The 21,247-nt window shown below is 38.3% G+C and overlaps 2 protein-coding genes across 12 annotated transcripts in view; both read right to left on the bottom strand.

Moving 5' to 3' along the window:
* grb14 (growth factor receptor-bound protein 14) overlaps positions 1–11,482 on the bottom strand; it is a 33,665-nt gene extending 22,183 nt beyond the window's left edge. For 2 of the 4 annotated variants that reach the window (XM_088352730.1, XM_088352733.1), the window contains exon 1: positions 11,385–11,482. In XM_088352730.1, coding sequence (XP_088208856.1) covers positions 11,385–11,477 — 93 coding nt within the window. In that variant the 5' untranslated portion in view covers positions 11,478–11,482. Of the gene's footprint in view, positions 1–3,323; positions 3,700–11,384 lie in introns of those variants that run through there. The other 2 variants (XM_088352731.1, XM_088352734.1) reach the window with 2 other exon arrangements.
* A 56-nt stretch (positions 11,483–11,538) lies between these two features.
* Positions 11,539–21,247, bottom strand: part of cobll1b (cordon-bleu WH2 repeat protein-like 1b) — a 47,868-nt gene continuing 38,159 nt past the window's right edge. For 7 of the 8 annotated variants that reach the window (XM_088352729.1, XM_088352722.1, XM_088352727.1 and 4 more), the window contains 5 exons: positions 18,313–18,436; positions 18,137–18,219; positions 15,654–16,675; positions 11,985–12,077; positions 11,539–11,908 (listed from right to left, as the gene is read on the bottom strand). In XM_088352729.1, coding sequence (XP_088208855.1) covers positions 11,991–12,077; positions 15,654–16,675; positions 18,137–18,219; positions 18,313–18,436 — 1,316 coding nt within the window. In that variant the 3' untranslated portion in view covers positions 11,539–11,908; positions 11,985–11,990. The remainder of the gene's footprint in view (positions 11,909–11,984; positions 12,078–15,653; positions 16,676–18,136; positions 18,220–18,312; positions 18,437–21,247) is intronic. The other variant, XM_088352726.1, reaches the window with a different exon arrangement.

Here is a 21,247-nt window from a genome sequence, read left to right as displayed (position 1 = left end):
ATATCACTAAATGTCTTGGGACCTATTATTATGGGTAGAAAACAAGAAATAAAACATACAAACTTATGATAAAATGAGATGTTGTCCCTCTCTAACACAATTGGGACAGCACCGATTGACTGAACAGGGCATTATCGCCATCTACTGAGTAATTTACCCTCAGTTATTTCTTCTTAGCATTATTTTGCCAGGGCAAAGGCCCGCAAATCATCGTAAACTGGTCCGCGACCCACTTTTGGGTCCCGACCCTCCTGTTGAGAAATATTGATTTAGAGAAAGTTCACTTAACAACCGCCGGCTGAGCTAGTCGTCAACAAGTATGACTAGCTAGCATAGTCTATTCTAGCTAACAATATCTTTTGTTTGTTGGAAAAGAGTAGATGTAACTAAAGTAATTTTGTCATTTTGCTTTGGCAGCTAGATACCTATAGTGAAGCTAAACTGCATCCATTGTATGTTAGCATGTAGCTGAGCTTGCTATTTTTTCTAATTAGCTTGTCTTTTTTGCGTTACTTTTGACTATTTGAGTGACCTAGTTGTAATATTCAAGTTACCATATTCTAAGTAACATTTTTACAAGAATTGTATTACCTGAATATCACTTTATATATGTAAATTTAAAAAAAGTATATATCTTTCCTAAACTCTACAATGTAGCACTTTCAAATAGATGTATTCATAATTGCTTTATATATTATATATATACAGTGAAGAAAAATAAGTATTTGAATATCCTGCTTTTTTGCTATTTTGCCCACTTAGAAATCATGGAGGGTTCTGAAATTTTCATCGTAGGTACACTAAGAGAGATAAAAACTAAAAAGAAAAATCCATAAATGACAATGCATGTTTTTTTAACGAGTTATTTGTGTGATATAGCTGCAAATAAGTATTTGAACACCTGAGAAAATGAATGTAAATATTGGGTACATAGCCTTTGTTTGCTATTACAGAGGTCAAATGTTGCCTGGAGTTTTTCCACCTGTAGGAATGATCTTGGCCCACTCCCTCAGACATGTCTTCTCTAGATTAGTCAGGATTCTTGGCTGTCGCTGAGAAACACAGAGTTTGAGCTCCCTCCAAAGATTTTTGATTGGGCTAAGGTCTGGAGACTGGCTGGACAGTGCTAGAACCTTGATAGGTTTCTCACGGAGCCACTCCTTGGTATTTCTGGTTGTATGCTTCGGGTCGTTGTCGTGTTAGAAGACCCAGTCATGACCCATCTTCAATGCTCTGACTGAGGGAAGGAGGTCCTTCCTCAAAATCTCACAATACGCGGCCCCCAGTCATCCTCTTTTTAATGCAGTGCACTAGTCCTGTCCCATGTGCAGAAAAACAACCCCCAAAGCACCCCCATGCATCACGGTAGGGGTGGTGTTCTTCAGATCACACTCTTCATTCTTCTTCCTCCAAACACGCTTTGTGGAACTATGAACAACAAGTTCTATTTTAGTCTCATCTGACCACAAAACCTTCTCCCATGATTCTTCTGTATCCTACAAATGGTCATATGCGGACTTAAGACGGGCCTTGCCATGAACTGGTTTAAGCAGGGGAACCTTTCGCGCCATTAGCCCTTAGTGTATTACCAACAGTAACCGTGGAAATGGTGGTCCCAACTCTTTTCATGTCATTGACCAACTCCTGTTGTGTAGTTCCGGGCTGATTCCTCACCTTTCTTAGAACCATCGAGACCCCACGAGGTGATATCTTGCATTGGGCTCCACTCCGATTAAGATTGGCCATCATGTTTAGCTTATTCCCTTTTCTAATGATTACTCCAACAGTAGACCTTTTTTCACTAAGCTGCTTGGCAATTGCTCTGGGCCCTTTCTAGCCTTGTGGAGGTGTACAATTTTTTCTCTGGTGTCTTTGGTCTTCGCCATTTTACTAGTTAAAATCTTAGTGATTGTATGGGGTAGTGTTTTTATGCAGCTATTAACCTCAAATAGGTGCATCTGATTCAGGACGATACATGGAGTATAGGTGGACTTCTAATGGGCAGACAAATAGGTCTTTCAGGGTCAGAATACTAGATGATACACAGGTGTTCAAATACTTATTTCCAGCTGTATCACACAAATAAATTGTTAAAGAATCATGCATTGAGATTTCTGGATTTTTATTTTTAGTTTATATTAATCACAGTGGACATGGACCTACGATTAAAACTTCAGACCCCCCCTCCCATGATTTACAAGTGGGAGAAATAGCAAATTAGCAGGGTGTTCAAATACTTATTTTCTTCACTATATATAATTATAAACAATATTGTTTTTGTCTTATTTAGGTTCATACTTTCTATTTAGTTTACCCTATTTGATGATTTTTGTAAAACTGCATTTGGAAATTTAAACTGCAATTGAAATATTTTTGGGGTTGAAAATGTTGAAAAAAAATGAATACAATTAAAACATAAAAAATGAAATAAAATGTTATAAAAATAATCAAATGTCTACTGTCTGCACATAACTGTGCTCATTTTTAAGATTACTTTGTATTTTACTGATTTGTTCTCAACTTTTGCAGCTTCATATTGAAATCACAACCAAAAAAGTTAAATAATTTAATAAATATGGTAAGATACAACAAAATTAAGATAAGTATGTGTCTTAATTTGCTACATTTTGTTCTGTTAGCAAAAAAAATAAAATAAAAAATAAGAATAATTACTAATTATTAATTAGGTTATTTACCCCCAACAAGGAAAACATTTTGACATATACAGTCCGTATATATCTCAAAGCAAAAAAATATTGTAACAAGAAAAAAGAAAAAAAAGAAAATAACGGCAAGTTATCTGCCCCAAAAAGAAAATTAAAATTATTATCATGAGGATTTGTTTTTTTAATAAATTAATTCAATTAATAAATTGTCATTATTTAATTTATGGTAAAACATATAAATGAATCCCTGACAATTAGTAAATTTTTGGCTCATAGATATATTTTCATAAAAAAAAAAACATTTCAATCAGTAAAATAATACTACATTTTGAATTTAAGAAGTTTTCAGCAAAGTCTCAAATGGTTAAATAAGGGGGCCCCCAACATACTACCCGCAGGCACCAGGTAGCCCCTGAAGAACACTCGAGTAGCCTGCGAACCAGTTCTTAAAATAGCTCACCATTGATAAGCCATCGAGATTTTCTGGGAAATTTGATTTTCTTAACGGCATGAGAAATCAATGACATGATCCGTGGCTATTAATACAAGGCAGATGTAGTGTTTGACTGATCCCAATTCAACCCTACTTCTAATCTTTGCAACCTGGTAATAACATAGTAGTAACATGATGAGTTCATAAGATGACACATTTCCTACCCTCTTTTGAAGAGTGAGCGGAGTGATGGAAGGCAAGGTTACTCTTCTTGCACGAAAGTTCATGCTGCTGTCTTCAGGGACAATCCCAGCAAAGCTCCATGCGTACTCACTATTTCCGACTATTTTTTTCTTTGTTTTTTTCCCCCCAAGAAGAGCAGAAGAGACTAGAGCGGCGTCGCTACATTGAAACGGGAGTGACAATAGCGTGAGAAACGAGTCGTGCTTCCTCCCTGAAAAAAAAGACAAACTCCTCCTTTAGCCTTGGGAAGTAAAAGCTTCCCATTCTCCCTGCCCTCTGTATTCTTTCCTAAGCATGTAGCAAACATGATTTGAGTTTTATTTTGGTTTCATGTGCAAGGCCGCAGAGGATTGTTCTTGCCAGCTTGCATCGTCGATAGAAAAGAAAGATGGACTTTCGAGTGGCCAAAACTTGCGCCTCGAGCAGGAATTCGTTGCGGTAAAAATCACAAGAGTTGCACAAGAAACATACCAAGTAAACAAAAAATGTCTTTAATTAGTCGAGAATAACACAAACAGATGCACTGACCATGTATGAAAAATGCGCGTAGGCGTATATTGTTAATCATCCGTAAATATATTACTTTTCATTTAAACTAATAAGATTGTCAGTGATAACTATTTTTTTTATAGGGCTGCTGTTATTGCAATTATTATATATTGCCCATGATCACTTTTTTAAATAAGACATATTATTTTTTACTACAATTTTTTTATATATTTTTAGAATTTCCTTTTTTGTAAGTAAATATTTTGTTCTTTTTCTAAATATTTTTTTCAACTTTTTTAACAATTTTGAAAATATAAAATGTATAAATGCCCTGTTGGCAAATTGTTTTCTTATTTTAATTGTGGTTGATTATAATTTTCTTTAAATTGGGAAATATTTTATATGAGAAAATATTTACACCTTATGTCCCTGGGAGTAGGTGGATCCAAAAGGGCCTGAAAGAGATGGCCACATGGGCATAGTTGTGCTTCAAACCAGAACAATTACGATCCCGATTGTTAAAGGAAGGAAAGGTCTCCAACAAGTTCCTCTTCACACTTGGCTCAACCCAAATACCATCAATCACTGACAAAAGAGTGGGGAAAGTGTTCGACTGCAGCCTAAAAGACTCCATGCCACCAACCTTGAGCTAGAAGCCTGGTTAAGCGTAGTGGACAAGTCAGGCCTACCTGGCAAGTTCAAGGCCTAGAGCTACCAACATGGCATCCTCCCATGGAAACTCTGGCCCCTTCTGATCGATGAGGTTCCAATCTTCACCATCGCGTGCTTTGAGAGGAGAGTCAGAAAGTTTCTACGGAAATGGATGGGCCTACTTCGAAGCCTGAGCAGCATTGCCCGGTATGGCCGGGACAACAAGCTAAAGCTCCCTATCAGCAGCCTGAATTAAGAGTTTAAGGTGAGCTGTGCAAGGAAGGTGCTGCAATACAAAGAGCCAGAGGATCCAAAGGTATCCCAGGCTGGAATCAAGGTGAGAACAGGGCAGAGGTGGAAGGCAGCAGAGGCTGTGGCTGAGTCAAGGGCACTGGTGGGTACAGCGACTCATGGAAGACCTGGCCTGGGTAGCAGCACAACACCTAGCTACGACAAGGTGGAGGGGAAGATCTGGAGATCACTGGTGCAGAAAAAGGTGCGGGCAGCAGTAAAGGAGGAGCGGGCCAGCAGGACGGTTGGACTGAAAGAGCAGGGAGCTTGGACAAGATGGGAGTGTGCAGGGGACTGCAAGGTCTGCTGGGGATACTTGCGGAAAGCTGAGGCCCATCGAATAAGATTCCTGATCCAAGTTGTCTACGATGTACCACCTGAGCCCATCCAACCTGTTCATCTGGGGGATTGTGTAGTCGCCAGCCTGCAACCTCTGCTCAAAGAAGGGGACCCTTAGCCATATCCTCAGCTGCTCTGTGAAGGCCCTGGTCGAGGGGCGCTAACATTGGCTCTATGACCAAGTCCTGAAGGCCATGGCGAACACCTTCAGCTGTGGGATTAGCCAATGCAAGAGTCTCTGCCAAATGAAGAACTTGATCGCCTTCGTGTGGGCTGGGAAGGAGCCACCATCAGCTGCCAGAAATACCTCACCTGGCTTGCTAGATACAGACTGGGAGATAAAAGTCTACCTAGGGAGGTAACTGAAATTCCCAGAATCAATTGCCACCACACTGTGGCCCGACGAGCTGCTCATGTCTGAGGCCTCCAGGCAGATCGTACTCCTGGAACTCAAGGTACCATGGGAGGACTGTATTAGGAAGGCCAAAGAAAGAGGACAAAAATATGCTGAGCTAGTGGAGGAGTGCCGGAGTAACGGTAGAAAGCACAATATGAGTCTATGGGATACAGAAGGTTTGCTGGTCTCTCTGCAGGTCTTACAACATCTTGGGCATCACAGGGGCCAACAAGCAGGTTACAGAGGCAGCAGAAGTTACACACAGGTGGCTTTAGTTGAGAAGTACACAATGGGGTCTGATCAACCCCAGTTGGGTCGCCAGGGTGAAAGTGTATGATGTTTGAAAGACCCGAAACACTCTCTGACCTTAGGTAACATCACTGATGATGTGTCCAGGTTGCATCAGTCGACGTATGTTAAAAACCTGATAATTTATAATATTTTTCTATTGATAAGTTATATTTTTTTAATACGATTTTAAAATAGACACACAAATAAAATACTGTAAAATACTTAACTGTATTGTCAGATTATTTTCTAATTTTATTGATATTTGTTTATTACTTCCTTTTTTTAAAAATAGGAAAAAAATATAATAAAATACGTACATATTTCAACATATGTTCTTTGAAGTTACAGCAATATTTTCTAAAACTAGAATTTTTTTTAAATATAGACATGGCAATACTGTAAAATACCCCCTGCCACTAGATGGCGTCATAAGCATACGGTGCTAAGAATTAGCATAAGCGGGACACTGTTAGCTTGACAGCTTGAAACGTGCGTAGCAGACTTATTAACACTCGTCAGGTTAAGTTTTCAATCATTTTGATCAACGGTATCTGAAAAGGTATTAGTAAAAATATTCTATGCTCTGCAAAAAATTTAAAAAATACTCCATTTGCAGATTGTATTTACCTGTACTATATATATATTATAGATTTGTGAAATGGGAAACATGCTAAGAATAAAAACAAAATTGTTTTAGCATATTTTTGAGAAAAAAAAAACATGTTTAAACAAGTTGAAAAAGTATATCAATTTGTTATTTAAAATAAAAAACATTGGCATATTTCGATTTGTATTTATATCTTTGTAAAATCCATCCCTTATCCTCAGTAGGGTCGCGAGGGTGCTGGAGCCCATCCCAGCAGTCTTCGGGCAGTGGGCACCCTGAACAGACTTTTGCATACCACTAGGTGACAGAAAACTCACACCTAGAGACGATTTGGACCAGCCAATTAATCTTTTTGTTAATGTTTAATTAATGTTTTTGGAATGTGGGAAGAAACCGGAGTGCCCAGAAGAAACCCACGCAAGCACGGGGAGAACATGCAAACTCCGCACAAGAAGGCTGGTTGTTGGATTCAATCCCATGACCTAAGAAATGTGCCCCGGACGTGCTAACCACCTAGCTGCCGTTAAAAAAAAAAAATTTCCTTCAAAGATTTGGTTAGTAAATCCGCTGTACATTACGCCAGGGGTCTCCAACGTATAGCTCCATAAGGACAGCTGAGGTGCCCACAGACCTGGAGTAAAAAAAGCACACCACTGCTGATTTTCTAATAAAATTAGTTTTTAGTGGTTGGCTATTCAACCCAACTTCCAATAGTTGACCTGGAAACAACATGGTAACAACATAGTCACAACATGACAAGTTGGTATTTTGTAAATGCATATCAAACTGGGTCCCCTTTGCACCAATTAGGAACAAAAAGTAGCTCTCAGCTTGATAAAAGGTTGGAGACCCCTGCAGTGCACTTTTGAGGTCAACAACAGCGTTACATGTTCGCTAATTGCTAGCCTAGTATGCTATTGGCGCCATCCGGTGGCAGGGGCCTGACATTTTTTGTAATATTGTTTACACAGTACGGCTCTTGTATTCTCAGTAACATGAGCGTAAAAAGACCGTGTTTGTGGAGGTTCAAGCACCCCTCAATTCAACCCAAGCAGAAAATGATAGTATTTTTAAAACTCTCTTTTCAATGATAAAGGACTGATAGGCTTATATATGATAAATAACGCTAGATAAAAATAAAACGAAACAAAAATGTGAACAAAGGACTTCGGTCCATTTGATTCCTCGCACTGATCACAGTTCGGCTGAAGTCACTTCCGGCATAGTGGTAGAGTCTGTGGAGGCTCCCGTATATTGCGGTGAGTGTATTGTTAGATTATAAATCATGCGTTTATTACTTCTTGATTACTATAATGTATTGCTCTCTGGTCTCCCCATGTCAACCATCAAAAGTTTGCAGCTGGTTCACAATGCGGCAGGGAGACTTTTGACTAAGACAAGAAAGTTTGACCATACCACTCCTATATAAACCAACCAGCACTGGATCCCGGTCCACTTAAGATGTGACTTTAAGGTTCTTTTACCAACAAGGGAATGTTTGCATGGGTTTACCCCCTCTTAACTCAAATTTCTACTTGTAACTCCAAGAGCAAAGAAGAAATCTGTAGGCTTTGAATGCGTTCTACATCCGGGCTCCATGCTGTAGAATGCTGTGCTTCTGGAGACAAGATCTGCAACCTCAAAATAAGTTTTTAAATCTAGACTTAAAACTCATTTCTATTTTATAGCTTATGATTGATGCCCATCTCATTATTTCCCTGTTTTTACCGGCTGGTGGTGATACGAGTGAGAAGGACGAATCGAGAGGAGTCAGTGGACCCGAACGTGGACCTGAAGCATGTCAACATCTGCATCGACCAGCCAACTGGGATGGGAAGCCGAGTCGCTGCTGTTATTTACTTTTTGGACAAGTTCACATATTACCTATGTTTGTTTTTTATTGGAGTTCACTATATTGTGTGTATTGTTGTGTGTAATGCAAAATGGTCATCCTGGAAGGGGGATCACCACTTGTGAGACCCCTTCTCAAGTTCGTATTTTCCTCATGATCAGGTCTTGAGTTTTTCCTTGCTCGCATGTTGGTTTGAGATCAGGGTATGGTGTACCGGTAATTGTGGCCTATGCAGAGACATTTAGTGGTTAAGGGCTATACAAAATAAATGACTATATTTAAAAAAAATTAATACAATAAAACTATATACAGTGTTGAATAGAATACATCGTTGTCTAATAAGTTGCATGCTGTAGCTGTATGAGTGTGTTCACTCTATTAGAAATAAACGAGTAAAAACTGGGCATGGCGTAGTACCACTGATTCTGCTAACCAATCACAAAGTCTAATGCGATGTTCTCAAATGGGAAGTGACACTCCTGAACAGCATGAATGGCACTAAATATCTAGAAGGGAAGTTAACAGCCAGACACCCTCGGAACCTAAAATCGCCCCTAAGCAGTAATATTTGAAAATATACATAACGAGAGACGCAATGCATCCTTTCAAATGGAAGCAAATCGGCATCCTTCCCATAACAGGCGAAATTTTTATCTTGCCGTTGGTGAGAGTCCAGACAGGCAGACGCTACCGCTTATCGCAGAGCTAAAATAAAATGAGAATTAACCGGGGGGCCCACTTGATAAAAATGGTCGCCGGCGCTCCCAAAACCCGGAATGAGACGCAATGTCCTTGACCCAAATCAGACCACAACCTTGGTAAATATAAGGATGTGATGTTGAAATTCAAGCAGGGGTGGTTTTAGGTTCAGGGCTTAGGGTGCTGAGCACTCACTCTCAGTGTCTGGCTGGTTATTATTATTTTTCACTTAAAAGTTAAATTAGGAAGAGGTTATGTGTGTTTCTTCTTTACTCTGGGTAATAGACTCTTACGTGACCTGAGCTTAGTGTATTTTCACAGAAGAAACTGCGATTGTCCAAGTTGGTGCTGAGAGGATGACCACACACATAGCTTACACATATGCAACAATTAAGCTAGGTTGATAATTGTTCAATTCAATGTAGGTAAATGAGGACTTCTCTCTTTATGATAACAAAATTATGCTATTTGATGGTAAACCAGTTGTTCAATATAACCACTGTATAACATACACTCACCATAATACACCGGCGTCCCGACAGACTCTGCCGCTATGCCGCAAATGACAGCAGAGTGAAAGAGGGGGCGAGAGCGTTGCTAGCTATCAAATAGACTGAACCATTTCACAGCAGTGGAGTGTTTCTGATGCTGCGTTTTTCTAATTTAAATTTACATTTTCCCACCCTTAAGCCTATCTTGTCTTTTATTAAGGAAAAAGGAGTTTTAAAAATGCTAGAACAGGAGTCCCGAACTCATTTAAACTCGGGGGCCACACGATAGAACAAACATTCTCTCTGGGGCCGACTAGTAGATTAGAGAGAAAGAAAGGGAGAGAAAAAGAGGAGGTGGGACAAAGAAAGAGAAAGGGAGAGAGCGAGAGGGAAAAAAGAAGGGGATATCAAGAGAGAGAGAGAGAGAGAAAGGGGAAAAAAAGAGGGAAGGGTAGAGCAAGAAAGAGTGAGAGAGGGAAAAAAAGAAAGTGAGAGCAAGAGAGAGAAAGAGAAAAGAGAGCAAAAGGTAAAAAAGACACAGAGAGTAAGAGACAAAGAGGAACAAAGACAGACAGACAGAGACAGACAGACAGAAATACAACTACAGTGTCTTTGTGAGAGGCACCTGGCGTTGGCAACATCACATGGGCATATTTCATCCCACAGTTCGTTTCTCTTGTGCTTCCCTCAGCGTTGTCTCACGGACCGGATTCAATCCCTTAGTGGGCCTGATTCGGCTCGCAGGCCGCCTGTTTGACACCCCTGTGCTAGAATTTTGGGGGTGCTTGGATTGAATTTGCTTGAGCAACCCCCAAAATGGGCTGGTTCTACCCATGACTTCCAAGTACCGTAGTTTCCGGACTATAAGGCCCACACAAAATAATAGTTTTTGGGGCGAAAAAGTAAAACATACACTCAAAAACATTTAATTTATATTTTTTTAAGTAAAATGAATAAATAAATGATTAATGCTGAAAAAATGGTAAAATAAGCCAAATAATTAACCAGTATTTGTTTTCTTTTTGTAGTAAATACGAGAAAACAACTTTAAATTTACTAATTTGGTTGAAGATATTATAAATATTATCGTACATCATATTTTACGATTAGAGAACAACTCTCGAAATTATATTTTAATAGATATGATGGAATCCGAAAAAATCTCGAAATATGAGAAACATGTTCTAAACGTAAAAGTGGCATACCTTTTTTGGGTGGAACTTACTCCATAGAATTAGTAAAAAAAATATACCTTTTTAAATGTTATTCTATAGAATCAAGATAGTTTTCGTCTTCCTCCAAGCGGAAAAAAATAAGTAAATATATATTAAAATCACTCAAATATGATTCCGACCAACACCAATAATATTGGCATTGACATCGATCTCTCTATATATTTTTACATTTTTTGGTAATAGGGAAATAACATTAAATTCATCAGCTTTAATGGTTTTTGGGGCGAAAAGGAAAAAAAAGATAAACAGAATACATATTTTTGAGTGTAATTTATTATTATATATTATTTTATTTTGTAAAATAATTAAATAATTCTGAATAAAATGGTAAAATAACCAAAATAATTATTATACCAGTAACGAGTATTTGTTTTCTTTTTGTAGTAAATAGGGGAAAACAACTTTAAATGTACTAATTTGGTAGAAAAATAAAAAGAAATATTATCGTATATCACATTTTATGATTAGAGAACAACTCTTGAAATAATATTTCATAAATGTGATGGGATCCAAAAATATCTCGAGATAGTATATTCTTAAAATGAGAAAAATGATCTGCCATACAGAACGTAGCCATTTTTAAGGATTATTTATTGCTTTATTGCGAAAGGAAACCGCCGATTACGACTCCCTACGCGAGAAAACTGCGAAGGGTAACTTTTTCTTGTCAAATTCCCCGGAATACGTAAAAGTGGCATACCTTTTTCGGGGAGAACGGCGCCGACGCGGCTGTCAAAAGCATCCCACGCCTTTGCAAACGCACTCTGGGTTGTTTGGCGGTGTCCGATTTCATCCATTCGTGCAGGAAAAACCTGTCGCCTGGCGCACACGCCACCTCTTCAAACCACAAAAGCTTTCAGAGCTAAAAGACGTTCCGCTTTTATTGACATATCAAAACATTTGAAATATCCGCAAACGAGGAGCATTTTTAGTACCGCAAAAACCTGCACTTTCCCCCTTAAACTCAGAATAGAATAGCACTCAAAGCATATTATTACAACTCTTTATAATTTATAGAATTATTTCATATCCTGGAAATAAACAGACGCATTTAATGCTCGGAAATAAAAGATATATTAAATTATGCCGGTTATTGAAATGTGAGCCGACGAACCGAAATACAGCAATTATTAGCAAAATACATTCGATCTATGTACACTGCCCATCCAAAAAAGTAAAAGACTGTTCAGTTCTCGTGCTGGGAAAAAAAGGGACGTTCCTCTCCTGAAAAAAACAAAACAAAAAAAGTTATTTGGAATTACATTTCAAGAAAGTCATAAAAAGACAAAAAAAATCTTACAGTAGATCAATTTCCGTCATAAGGCACCGGCACGGTTGATTCCACCATCCCGTCACTAGGGGGCGACGCTTGCCCATCTAGTCCTTGGGCCTGCTTCCAAAAATTAAAGTGTATATTATATAGTGATCCCAAGTTGTGTTAAAATACTTCATTCTATTAGATAAAAAAATAACACCACATATTTGAAATAACAAGCAAAAACACAAATATTATCCCATAAATCTTTTAAAAGAATGGAACGTTATAATTTATTTTCAATGTTTCCTTCTCTAACCACTCATGTTAGGAATGCTATGTTACTATTGTTATTGTTCGCTGCTCTGTGTGAATACAGTTTGCTATTGCAAACTTTTACTGAAGTTTTTAGGAGCTTCCCCTGTAAGCAGATAGGTTAGCTATTTAAGCCACCTCTGACCAACTCCAGATATTGGATCTTTTCATCCAATCCGGTTATATACAGTTGCCTAGGTTTTTTTGTTGTATTTATTATTATATTGTACAAGACGTTTTTTTCCATCCAACACATATTTCTTTAAATAAATTAGTTTCACCAATAGAAATCTTAACAGTCAAAGCTGAACGATCAAAATAGAATAAATTGAAATGTAAAACTAAATCAACGTAAATTATAATGAATGTAGAAGAAAATAAATACAATGATTTTATATATTATATTATATAATGAAACACAACAAAATGAAAACCAAAACAAAAATTAAGTAATATAAATGTGTTACAAAATAAAAAAATAAAAATAAATCAGTCAGTAATAAACAAAACTAAATCAAACTTAAATATAAATATCTAAAAAGAAATGAATAAATACATAAAATGAAAACCTGAGACATTAATATACTGTATATGAAAATGAAATGAAAATCTACATCAACAATAAATGACATGAATAAATAACAGATCAAATAAGCGAACAAAATGAGAAACTAAATCAACATTGAATATGGTAAATATGCAAAAAATGGATGAAATGAGAAACTGCAACATTAAAACAAAAACGCTTTATACAAAAAAAACGTAATAAAAACAAAAATGCCATGTAAATGCTTTCAAACAGAAAATAAAGCAAATAAATATCAAATCAAATGGGAAAATAATTAAAATGAAATAAAATAAATTAATTCTTTACACTGTACAATATCATGCTGTAATTGCAAAAAAAGTATTTAGATATTTTAAATAAAATTATTATCAATATATATGTATACTAATGGATTACATCAACCATTGTTTTTTTTTCTCCATTCAATTTTGGTTTCAATGCTTGTGGTGCCTTATTTTGTCATCTGAGGTAAAAAAATAACCCTGGAATAAACTAAAAAACATTAAATCTACCGACTGAAACCACAAATAAATATAAATAGAAAAACATGTCTTGTTTTGACATACTTGAGGAATAAATACAAAATTCATCATTTGTGGCCCCCGAAGGTTTAAGTAAGAAAACATGCCTCTAGATGGCAGCAAAGGCCATCAGACCTCTTCAATTCATTACCGGTATTGTGTTTTTTGTCATGTTTTCGTTTTTATAATACAACACAAAGATTCCAAATGCATCAGTGTGTAATATTTGACTAATAAAAGGCACTGTATTGTCTAATGAAAACGAAAACCTGTGCCACAGAGCACAGTGTAGCAGCAAGTTGCCAGAGAAACATAGAAGTGATCTCCAGGTAGGGATTTCACTATATAAGATATACACATTTCTCCACCTATGATTCTTTTTGAATACAAATTACCATTGGTATGATAGTTCAGGTATTTTTTCCTAGTATTCAAATGAATGTTTTTTTTATTGAGTAATTCTTTTTTGTACCACTAGGAGGCACTAAATATTACTTTTCGAAGCATGAATCCCCTTGTTTAGTTTTTATTTAAACATCAGATATTACAATGGATTAGGGCTTAAAAAGGTGATAAGAGAGTGGAAATAGCGTAGTTATACCAATATAACATTTAGAATGCATTTTATGTCCTTCAAAGTCTGATTCATCGTCAGAAACACCAAAAAGTTGTGTCCCTTATTGTGCTTCTTTTTGCATTCATTTAAATCTTTCAATGTTTTCTCTATTCTCCAACATTCTCTGGTACTGTGAATAGAAAAAGTGCGATACAATCTAATGTGCGATACACACGAAAAAATACAGACCTGCTGCCCGCGCGAACTATCCTGATTTTAATTCAAATTCAAACGCACCAACGCCTAAATAATACATTTAAATGCGGCTTTAGTTTCTTTGCAGCACCATACAAATTTGCGTTATTAGTTTGTCATGGCTTTTTCAACATTTTGGTTTGCCGATTCGTGGCCTAGTGCGATAGGGTAGGTCACTTATTAGGGCTGAGCGTTTTACCCAATTTGATTTTTCGGACCTGTATTGCAATTTCAATGTGATTTTTGATTTTACAATAAAAGTGCATTTCTGTGCCTGTTTTGTTTTTTGGAGAGAACTTAAACATAGTGACATTAGAGTCTGAGAGTATATGTCCATAACAAAACGACGATAAATCTAGAATTGTAAATGGTCTGCATTTATATAGCGCTTTTCAAGTCAATGAAGACCTCCCAAAGTGCTTTACAATGTGCTTCACACTTTTCCCTTTTACACACAGACTAACCGATAGCAGCGTCAGCCATGCAAGGCAACTACCTGCTAACATTAGGATCAGTGTCTTGCCCAAGGTAACTTCGACATATAACACGGAGGAGCTGGGAATCGAACCTGCGACCTTTTGATCCCAAAACGAGCGCTTATAAAAATACTACAGTACTTTTGCGGGGATTGAAACAGATTAGCACATTTACATTCAAAATGTGTCTCTACTTACAAAGTTTATACAATATGAAGCTCCTCCCGGAACGAATTAAATTTATAAAAATAAAAACAGAATTGTGGTTTAAATAGTTTTTATTGTCACGATACAAAAGTAGAACGAAATTAGAGAGCTTCTCCTTTCAGTGTAAGAAAACAATTTAGGTAGAGGCTGGCAAGTTACCTGCAAGCGTAACCATGACTTTTGCAAGGTCTTAGTGATGATTAAAATAGAAGCGTCACAAATGTAGCCGTTTTCCATGAGTAGTAGCTCGAAGTATCAGTTACATGGGTAATGGATCTGGCTTTGGTGACTAGCGACCTTCGGCAGTGGTGGCTTAAGAGTTGTTAGCTTGCCCTTCTGGTGTCGCCTGAGTCAATTCCCGAACACGATAAAAACCCAGGCAGCACCAACTTTTCTTTGCGCTCTTTTGACTGCCCTCTAACTCCAGTTTCATTGATGAATTCATTTTCAGTGTAACGAGCTGGTAAAACTCCGAGCTGTGGCGTTTGTTTAGGTGGCCATTTATGCAAGAGCGGCATGACTGAGCGCCAGCCTATCAAAGTCGTGCAAACACGTCTTGCGAGGGCCTTTATTGGCTGGTGCCATTAAAACCTGCTTGTGATTGGCGGGCGTTTTTTAACCCCGATACGTGACAACTCTTGTTGGCCAAACACTCCATCTCTCAAATAATAACCTGGAACTATGGATCGTTGTAACAAAAAAAAAAAAAAAAAAAAGTGTTTTGTCGTTGCCCTGTCACACTACGTCCTATCTCATTATCGATTAGATTTCGGTTAACCGTGCAGCCCTACTTAGATCTCAAGGAAATCAACTCACCTTGGCCTTTATCTCCGCATTCTGCGAGATGACAGAATAGTGGCTGGCAGCAGCAGGACAGGGCGACGCCGGAGAACAGGGTGATACCGGAGATCCGGGCGATTTGGGGCTGTGCGGCAAGGATTGGCTCCGCTTGACGGCTGAAGAGACGGCCTGGGCGAAGCGGGACGGCGTGGTGGGCGAATATGGCCTGGGGGCTGCGAAAGTCCTCAGTTTCTCTAAACTCAAACCCAAATTGGGCTCTCTGCTTGGTAGGCTGCCCTGTCTGGTTATGGGAGGAGGCGGCAGCATTGCGGCCCGGTCCCTTTGCTCCGCCGTATGGCCCGGAGGGGAAGTAGCCCCAGGGTTTTTCTCGATCGCTGAGGTGACGTAATACCCAGGGGTCTTTTTAGGAAGGCGGAAGGATCCCGGTTTGGGCCTGGTGGCAGGAGGGATTTTCGAAACCTGAGCCGGCGGTGAAACGGGGGCCATGTCGGCAAAGCAGCCATTAACAGTGTTTTGTGCAGTAGTAGACATAAGTTTTTGGTCCCCAACTTCACCCGTGGCAGCGGGAGGCGGTGTCTCCAGTGTCAAGGCCACTTCGAAGTATCTGAGCTTGTCACCGGATTTGGGAGGCACGACGGTGTATGTGGTCATCCCCACTTTGGGGACGTAATCCCTGGTTAGCTCCTTGGAAGGTTTGAGTTTGGGCTCCGGTGGCGGGGCCAGGCACGGCTCATTAGTGGAAGTCGCGATGTCTTTCTTGGACGATTCTGAAACGGGATCTTCAACAGAGGGCTGAACTGGATCCGTGAGATCCAGCGGTGGCAGATCAGGAAGGAGCGGGAAATCCGTTTGCACCTGAGCGTCTTCCCCGGTCGGACGAGGCGTGACGTTCGTTTCCGGGTCGGGTGATTCCTCAAAAGAAGAGTCGAGCTTTTCTTGGATGACATGGCCGTCACTCACGACGTCTTCTAACTGGACTTGTATGCTCTCGTTCGCTGACTGAACGGGTTCGATTTCAACTTGACATGAGACACTCTCTGCGAAAAAACAAAAACATTTACCAAGTGAGGAAGAGTACCAAAGACCTGTAAGGTTATTTCTGGTTGATAAGTCCAGTCTGTTCTCAATATTGGAAATCCACAAAGGAGATTGTATAGGATGCCTTTAATCTCAGAGATTTAACAAATAGGAGAGGGTCTATAGAACAGGTTTTAATACTTATCTGAAGTTTGGGCTCTTTCCCTGTTCTCTTTGCAAGTTTTCTCTCCTTATGAGTGTCTATTGCAGTGTTTTTCAAACTTTTTTGAGCCAGGGCATGTTTTTTACATTGCAAAAATTTTGCGGCACACCACTAACCAAAAATGTTATAAAATGACACTGAACAGTAAGTTTATTTACGATATAATTTATAATACCCCCAGGTTTTACAGCACAGACACTTGACAATCACATAATATTTGCAAAAAATGATTCATAAATGTTTTAGATTTTTTTAAATTTTAAAAAGTGACATTGGATAATTTTTCACGGCACACCTGACTATCTCTCACGGCACACTCGTGTGTCGCGGCACAGTGGTTGAAAATCACTGGATCGTGAGAGGAAACCGGAGTGCCCAAGGAAACCCACGCAAGCACGGGAGAACATGCAAACTCCACACAGGAGGTTCGATCTCATGACCTCAGAACTGTGCCACACACTCGATAACCGTGCCGCCCTTAGTTTTATCCATACATTTATAATTGATTTATTTGATATAACTCAAAAACACAATACAGACATGGGACCAAGTCACACATGTGCAAGTCTCAAGTAAGTCTCAAGTCTTCACCTTCAAGTCCCAAGTAAGTCCCAAGTATTTTTTTCTTGGGCAAGTCAAGTCACAAGTCAAGTCCCGAGTCTTAGATTGCCAAGTCCAAGTCAAGTCACAAGTCATAAAAACAGCGACTCGAGTCGACTCGAGTCCAAGTCACTAAGTCTCAAGTCCCCATGTCTGACACAATACAATAAAACAACACTTAAAGTAAAATAATCCTTTTTCACAGAAGGTAGATCATTTCATGAACTATTTCCAAAATGTTTTTTTTAGGAAAATAGGTAAAGAAAATACCTAAAATGGGCTAAAAGATATGTCAGTGAAACCAGTGAGCTTGTCCTTGGAGTTGGCATACATTTCTTTGTTTAAATTTGGTCAATATTTTCTATATTCACTTGGAATCCATTATTGTCCCACAGACGGATTATTTCACTGATAATATACAAGATTATATTTAAATTTATTTTTCTAGTCAAATGGTTATTAGTAAAATAGTTATTATAATTAACATAGAATTTTGAAAGTAAAAAATGAAATCACAAAATATAACTTTAATTGATCATTTAATTTAAAAAAATAGAATAAAATTAGAAAACAGAATTTTACTAACTCCAAAGAGGCATTTTAATAACGTGACCACAAATATTCTCCATTATTCACTATTGGCACGACAAAGCCATACCTGCAGTTTGAGACGAGTCCGGTTTGTTTGGTGTATTCTCATCAGCTTGAACAGTCGAATCCTTTGTGCTGCTCTGTGACTGACTATAAGAATCAAGCACGTTTTAGGAGTTAGAGGGAATTCCAATAACAAAACTAAATAGAACAAAATAAAAGAGTTTGGCCTGAAGTTCGTACTTGCCCTCTGAGGACAGATCACAAGACGGATCTTCCTCACAGCCATTGTCAGCTTTTTGCGTCTCGCACGAGACTGTTGACGTCTCCTCAGAGATCTCGTCCAGTGTTGGAACTCCTGCAGAGTCTGAAAATAGATTGAATACTTCAGACTTACGGGAGACAAGATTTACGTAGAAATGTTGGTATCTGCCATGCAGCACAAAATTAGAAGTAAATTATGTATATCAGAGGAGAGGGGGAGAAAAGAGGTGAGGGAAATGTCTGATGCTTTGAGATTCTGACATGCAATGTTGGGATAACGCCGTTATTTTTGCAGTAACGGACTATTTTTGTTGTTGTTAAGACGCCGTCACAGATACTTTCGGTCAAAAACAGTGAATTACTTTGGATAAATTGAAGAAACTACCGTCTGTAGCGAGTCTACTCTACTCTATTTTATTGTAATCCATAGGAGCCAAAACGTATGTGTCATGTTATTCTTGTTTTGTCCATGGGGTGGCACACCTTCATTTAGTGGTCTACAAAGGTAGTAATGTTTGTATTGTCAGGCAGGTATGTGACCCATAAGGCCAACTGCTTTTTTGACGGCTACACCAAGCTGCGCTACGGGAAAGCTGGTTTGTTGTTAACCCTTGGTTCGAGTGCCATTTGTGTCGAGGAACAAGCGATCTGACGAGAGGTTTGAGAAACTTCTGCTCCTCAGATATAATCAAGAAGGAATTGAGAAGAAATACAATAGGCTAGTGGCCGGATACATGATGAATGAAGTATAGAATGTCTCATTTGTCTCCTGTTTTCAGATTAATACTGCAGCGTTAAACACACGTTGTTGTATATTGTTGAACCATTTATTAAGCTCACTTTATATTGTTTACTGCTGATTGTCATTTTATTATACTTTTACTGTTTATTTTTCTTACACTTCAAGTGTTGAATAAATCTGTTGCTGATGATGCGCAATACATATTACAAGGTTCTATAACACAACTACCTGTCTTTTCCTCTCTTTTTAACAGACTCAAACACTGCTCAAAAATGTCAAATTCTTTGACAACAACTTACAGACGCTCCCATACTTACGACCATTCGACTTACGTAAAACGGTAGATACGAAACATTTTTTTCGGGATGTTGAAGAATATCCGGACATTGCCGTAAGCTAGGTTTTGTATTGTGTGCACCTTTTTCCGAGCACAGGACATTATTGTAGTGCTTCTTTCCGCCACTACTGGCGTGTGGTGGCACCCAGCAGCCACCTGGAAGAAAAACTACGGCTACATTGCTGTCATGCACTTTCCGGACATTTACAACATCTTAACTAGTGCTTACTATTCTGTGTACAGTAATGCTAATTGTGATTCACCCTGGTCAATCCTGGAAGGGGGATTACCACATGTGAGGTCCTTTCTCAAGGTTTCTCTTTTTTCCTCACACTGAGGTTTTTGAGTTGTTCCTTGCCCGCATGCTGGTTTAAGATCAAGTAATTGTGCAATTGTGTAATTGTAATCCTGTGCAGTCCTTTGAGACATGTTTGTGATTAAGGGCTATATAAATAAATGTGACTTGACTTGACTACTACTTTCTAATTCTTGTGTATACTACGTGTACTGTACCTCTAGCGTGCTAACAGCATTGAAGTCATTATTAATATCCCGTTCATCCATTCAATATGGTGCGTGTAAAGTATGAAGAGGCGAGCAGTTTCTTTTGAAACGAAAGTGGAATAAGAAAGCTTGATGCGGTTGAGAAAATGGATGGAACGCTTTTTTTCAGCCATTTTTTACCACGGAGGAGGACCTCTTGAAGCACATCTTCCAAAAGTAAGTTAAACTTAACTTTAGTCATCTTCATAGAGCATATTTTATGAAAGGTTTATTTTTTAGTACAAAACAATACAGCCTACTTATACAAATCCTAAAAATACTTGTATAAACCTTATACATTCCATACAAAATATAGCACTGGAGCAACTTACGAACATTTTTTTGTAAGTAGGGCAGCGTCTGTATTTTTAAAGTAACAGTTTCTTTCCATGGTAACTAATTACCTTTACTATTGAGTAATTCAGTTACTAAATCAGTTACTATTTGGAAGAAGCAGTGAGTAACTACCACTTATAACCAGTACTTTATTAAAGTAATGTGCACAACACTGCTGATGTGAACGACCTTGATCAGTTAAAACAAACCCAATTTTTTGTTTTGTTTTTGAATACAAATATTTTTATATTTAACGGTTTGACATCACATTTTTTTTTAAGTAATTGGTTCCACTGATAATGCATCGTCAATGGAACTACAAACGCCTTTTTATTACACTCAACCCAATCGGAGAACTGCCATCTGTTTCCAGGCCGCTGATTGGAAAACCTAGTGCAAATGACAACCCCTTATACTTCCCACTTGCGAGCAATCCAATTAGAGGAGCAAGCAATATCATTATACTTATAAACGTTGGGTGCCCATTTAACTGTGGACAATAAATAACAATGGTTTCATTCACAACACTCACCAAAATCACCAAGAATACAGTTTTTTGAGTTAAATTAAGGCTTTTCATCCCTTGAAAACACCAACCAATTATCTTTAAACGTTTTTTTGGGGGGGTTTTTTTTCAAATTCAGACAACACAATTTGAGAGTAGTATTTTAGTCTACAGCTGCTTTATCTTGAAGCGAGACCAAGTCCTTGTTCGTGAATAAACCGCTCCAACGATTGCATTCAATTTCCGTTTTGATAAAAGTTTGTGCCTTTTAGTTTTAACCAAGAACATGTTCTTTTCTTAATTTTCTCATTAAATATTGGTGAGGGGGAAAAACATTTGTAAAAATTCTTCAATAATTATTTTATCAAAGGAATCATGCGCCCTGAATTGTGAGATACCCGAATATTCCCGTCCTGAGTGAGGACAACTTGAAGAATGTCGTCAGGGTGCA

This window comes from Urocampus carinirostris, chromosome 14, assembly GCF_059441175.1.
Source record: "Urocampus carinirostris isolate Australia breed hairy pipefish chromosome 14, RoL_Ucar_1.0, whole genome shotgun sequence".
In the NCBI taxonomy this organism is placed as follows: Eukaryota; Metazoa; Chordata; class Actinopteri; order Syngnathiformes; family Syngnathidae; genus Urocampus; species Urocampus carinirostris.
The sequence above is the reverse complement of the archived record's forward strand: the minus strand, read 5'-3'. Positions and strand labels throughout refer to the sequence as shown.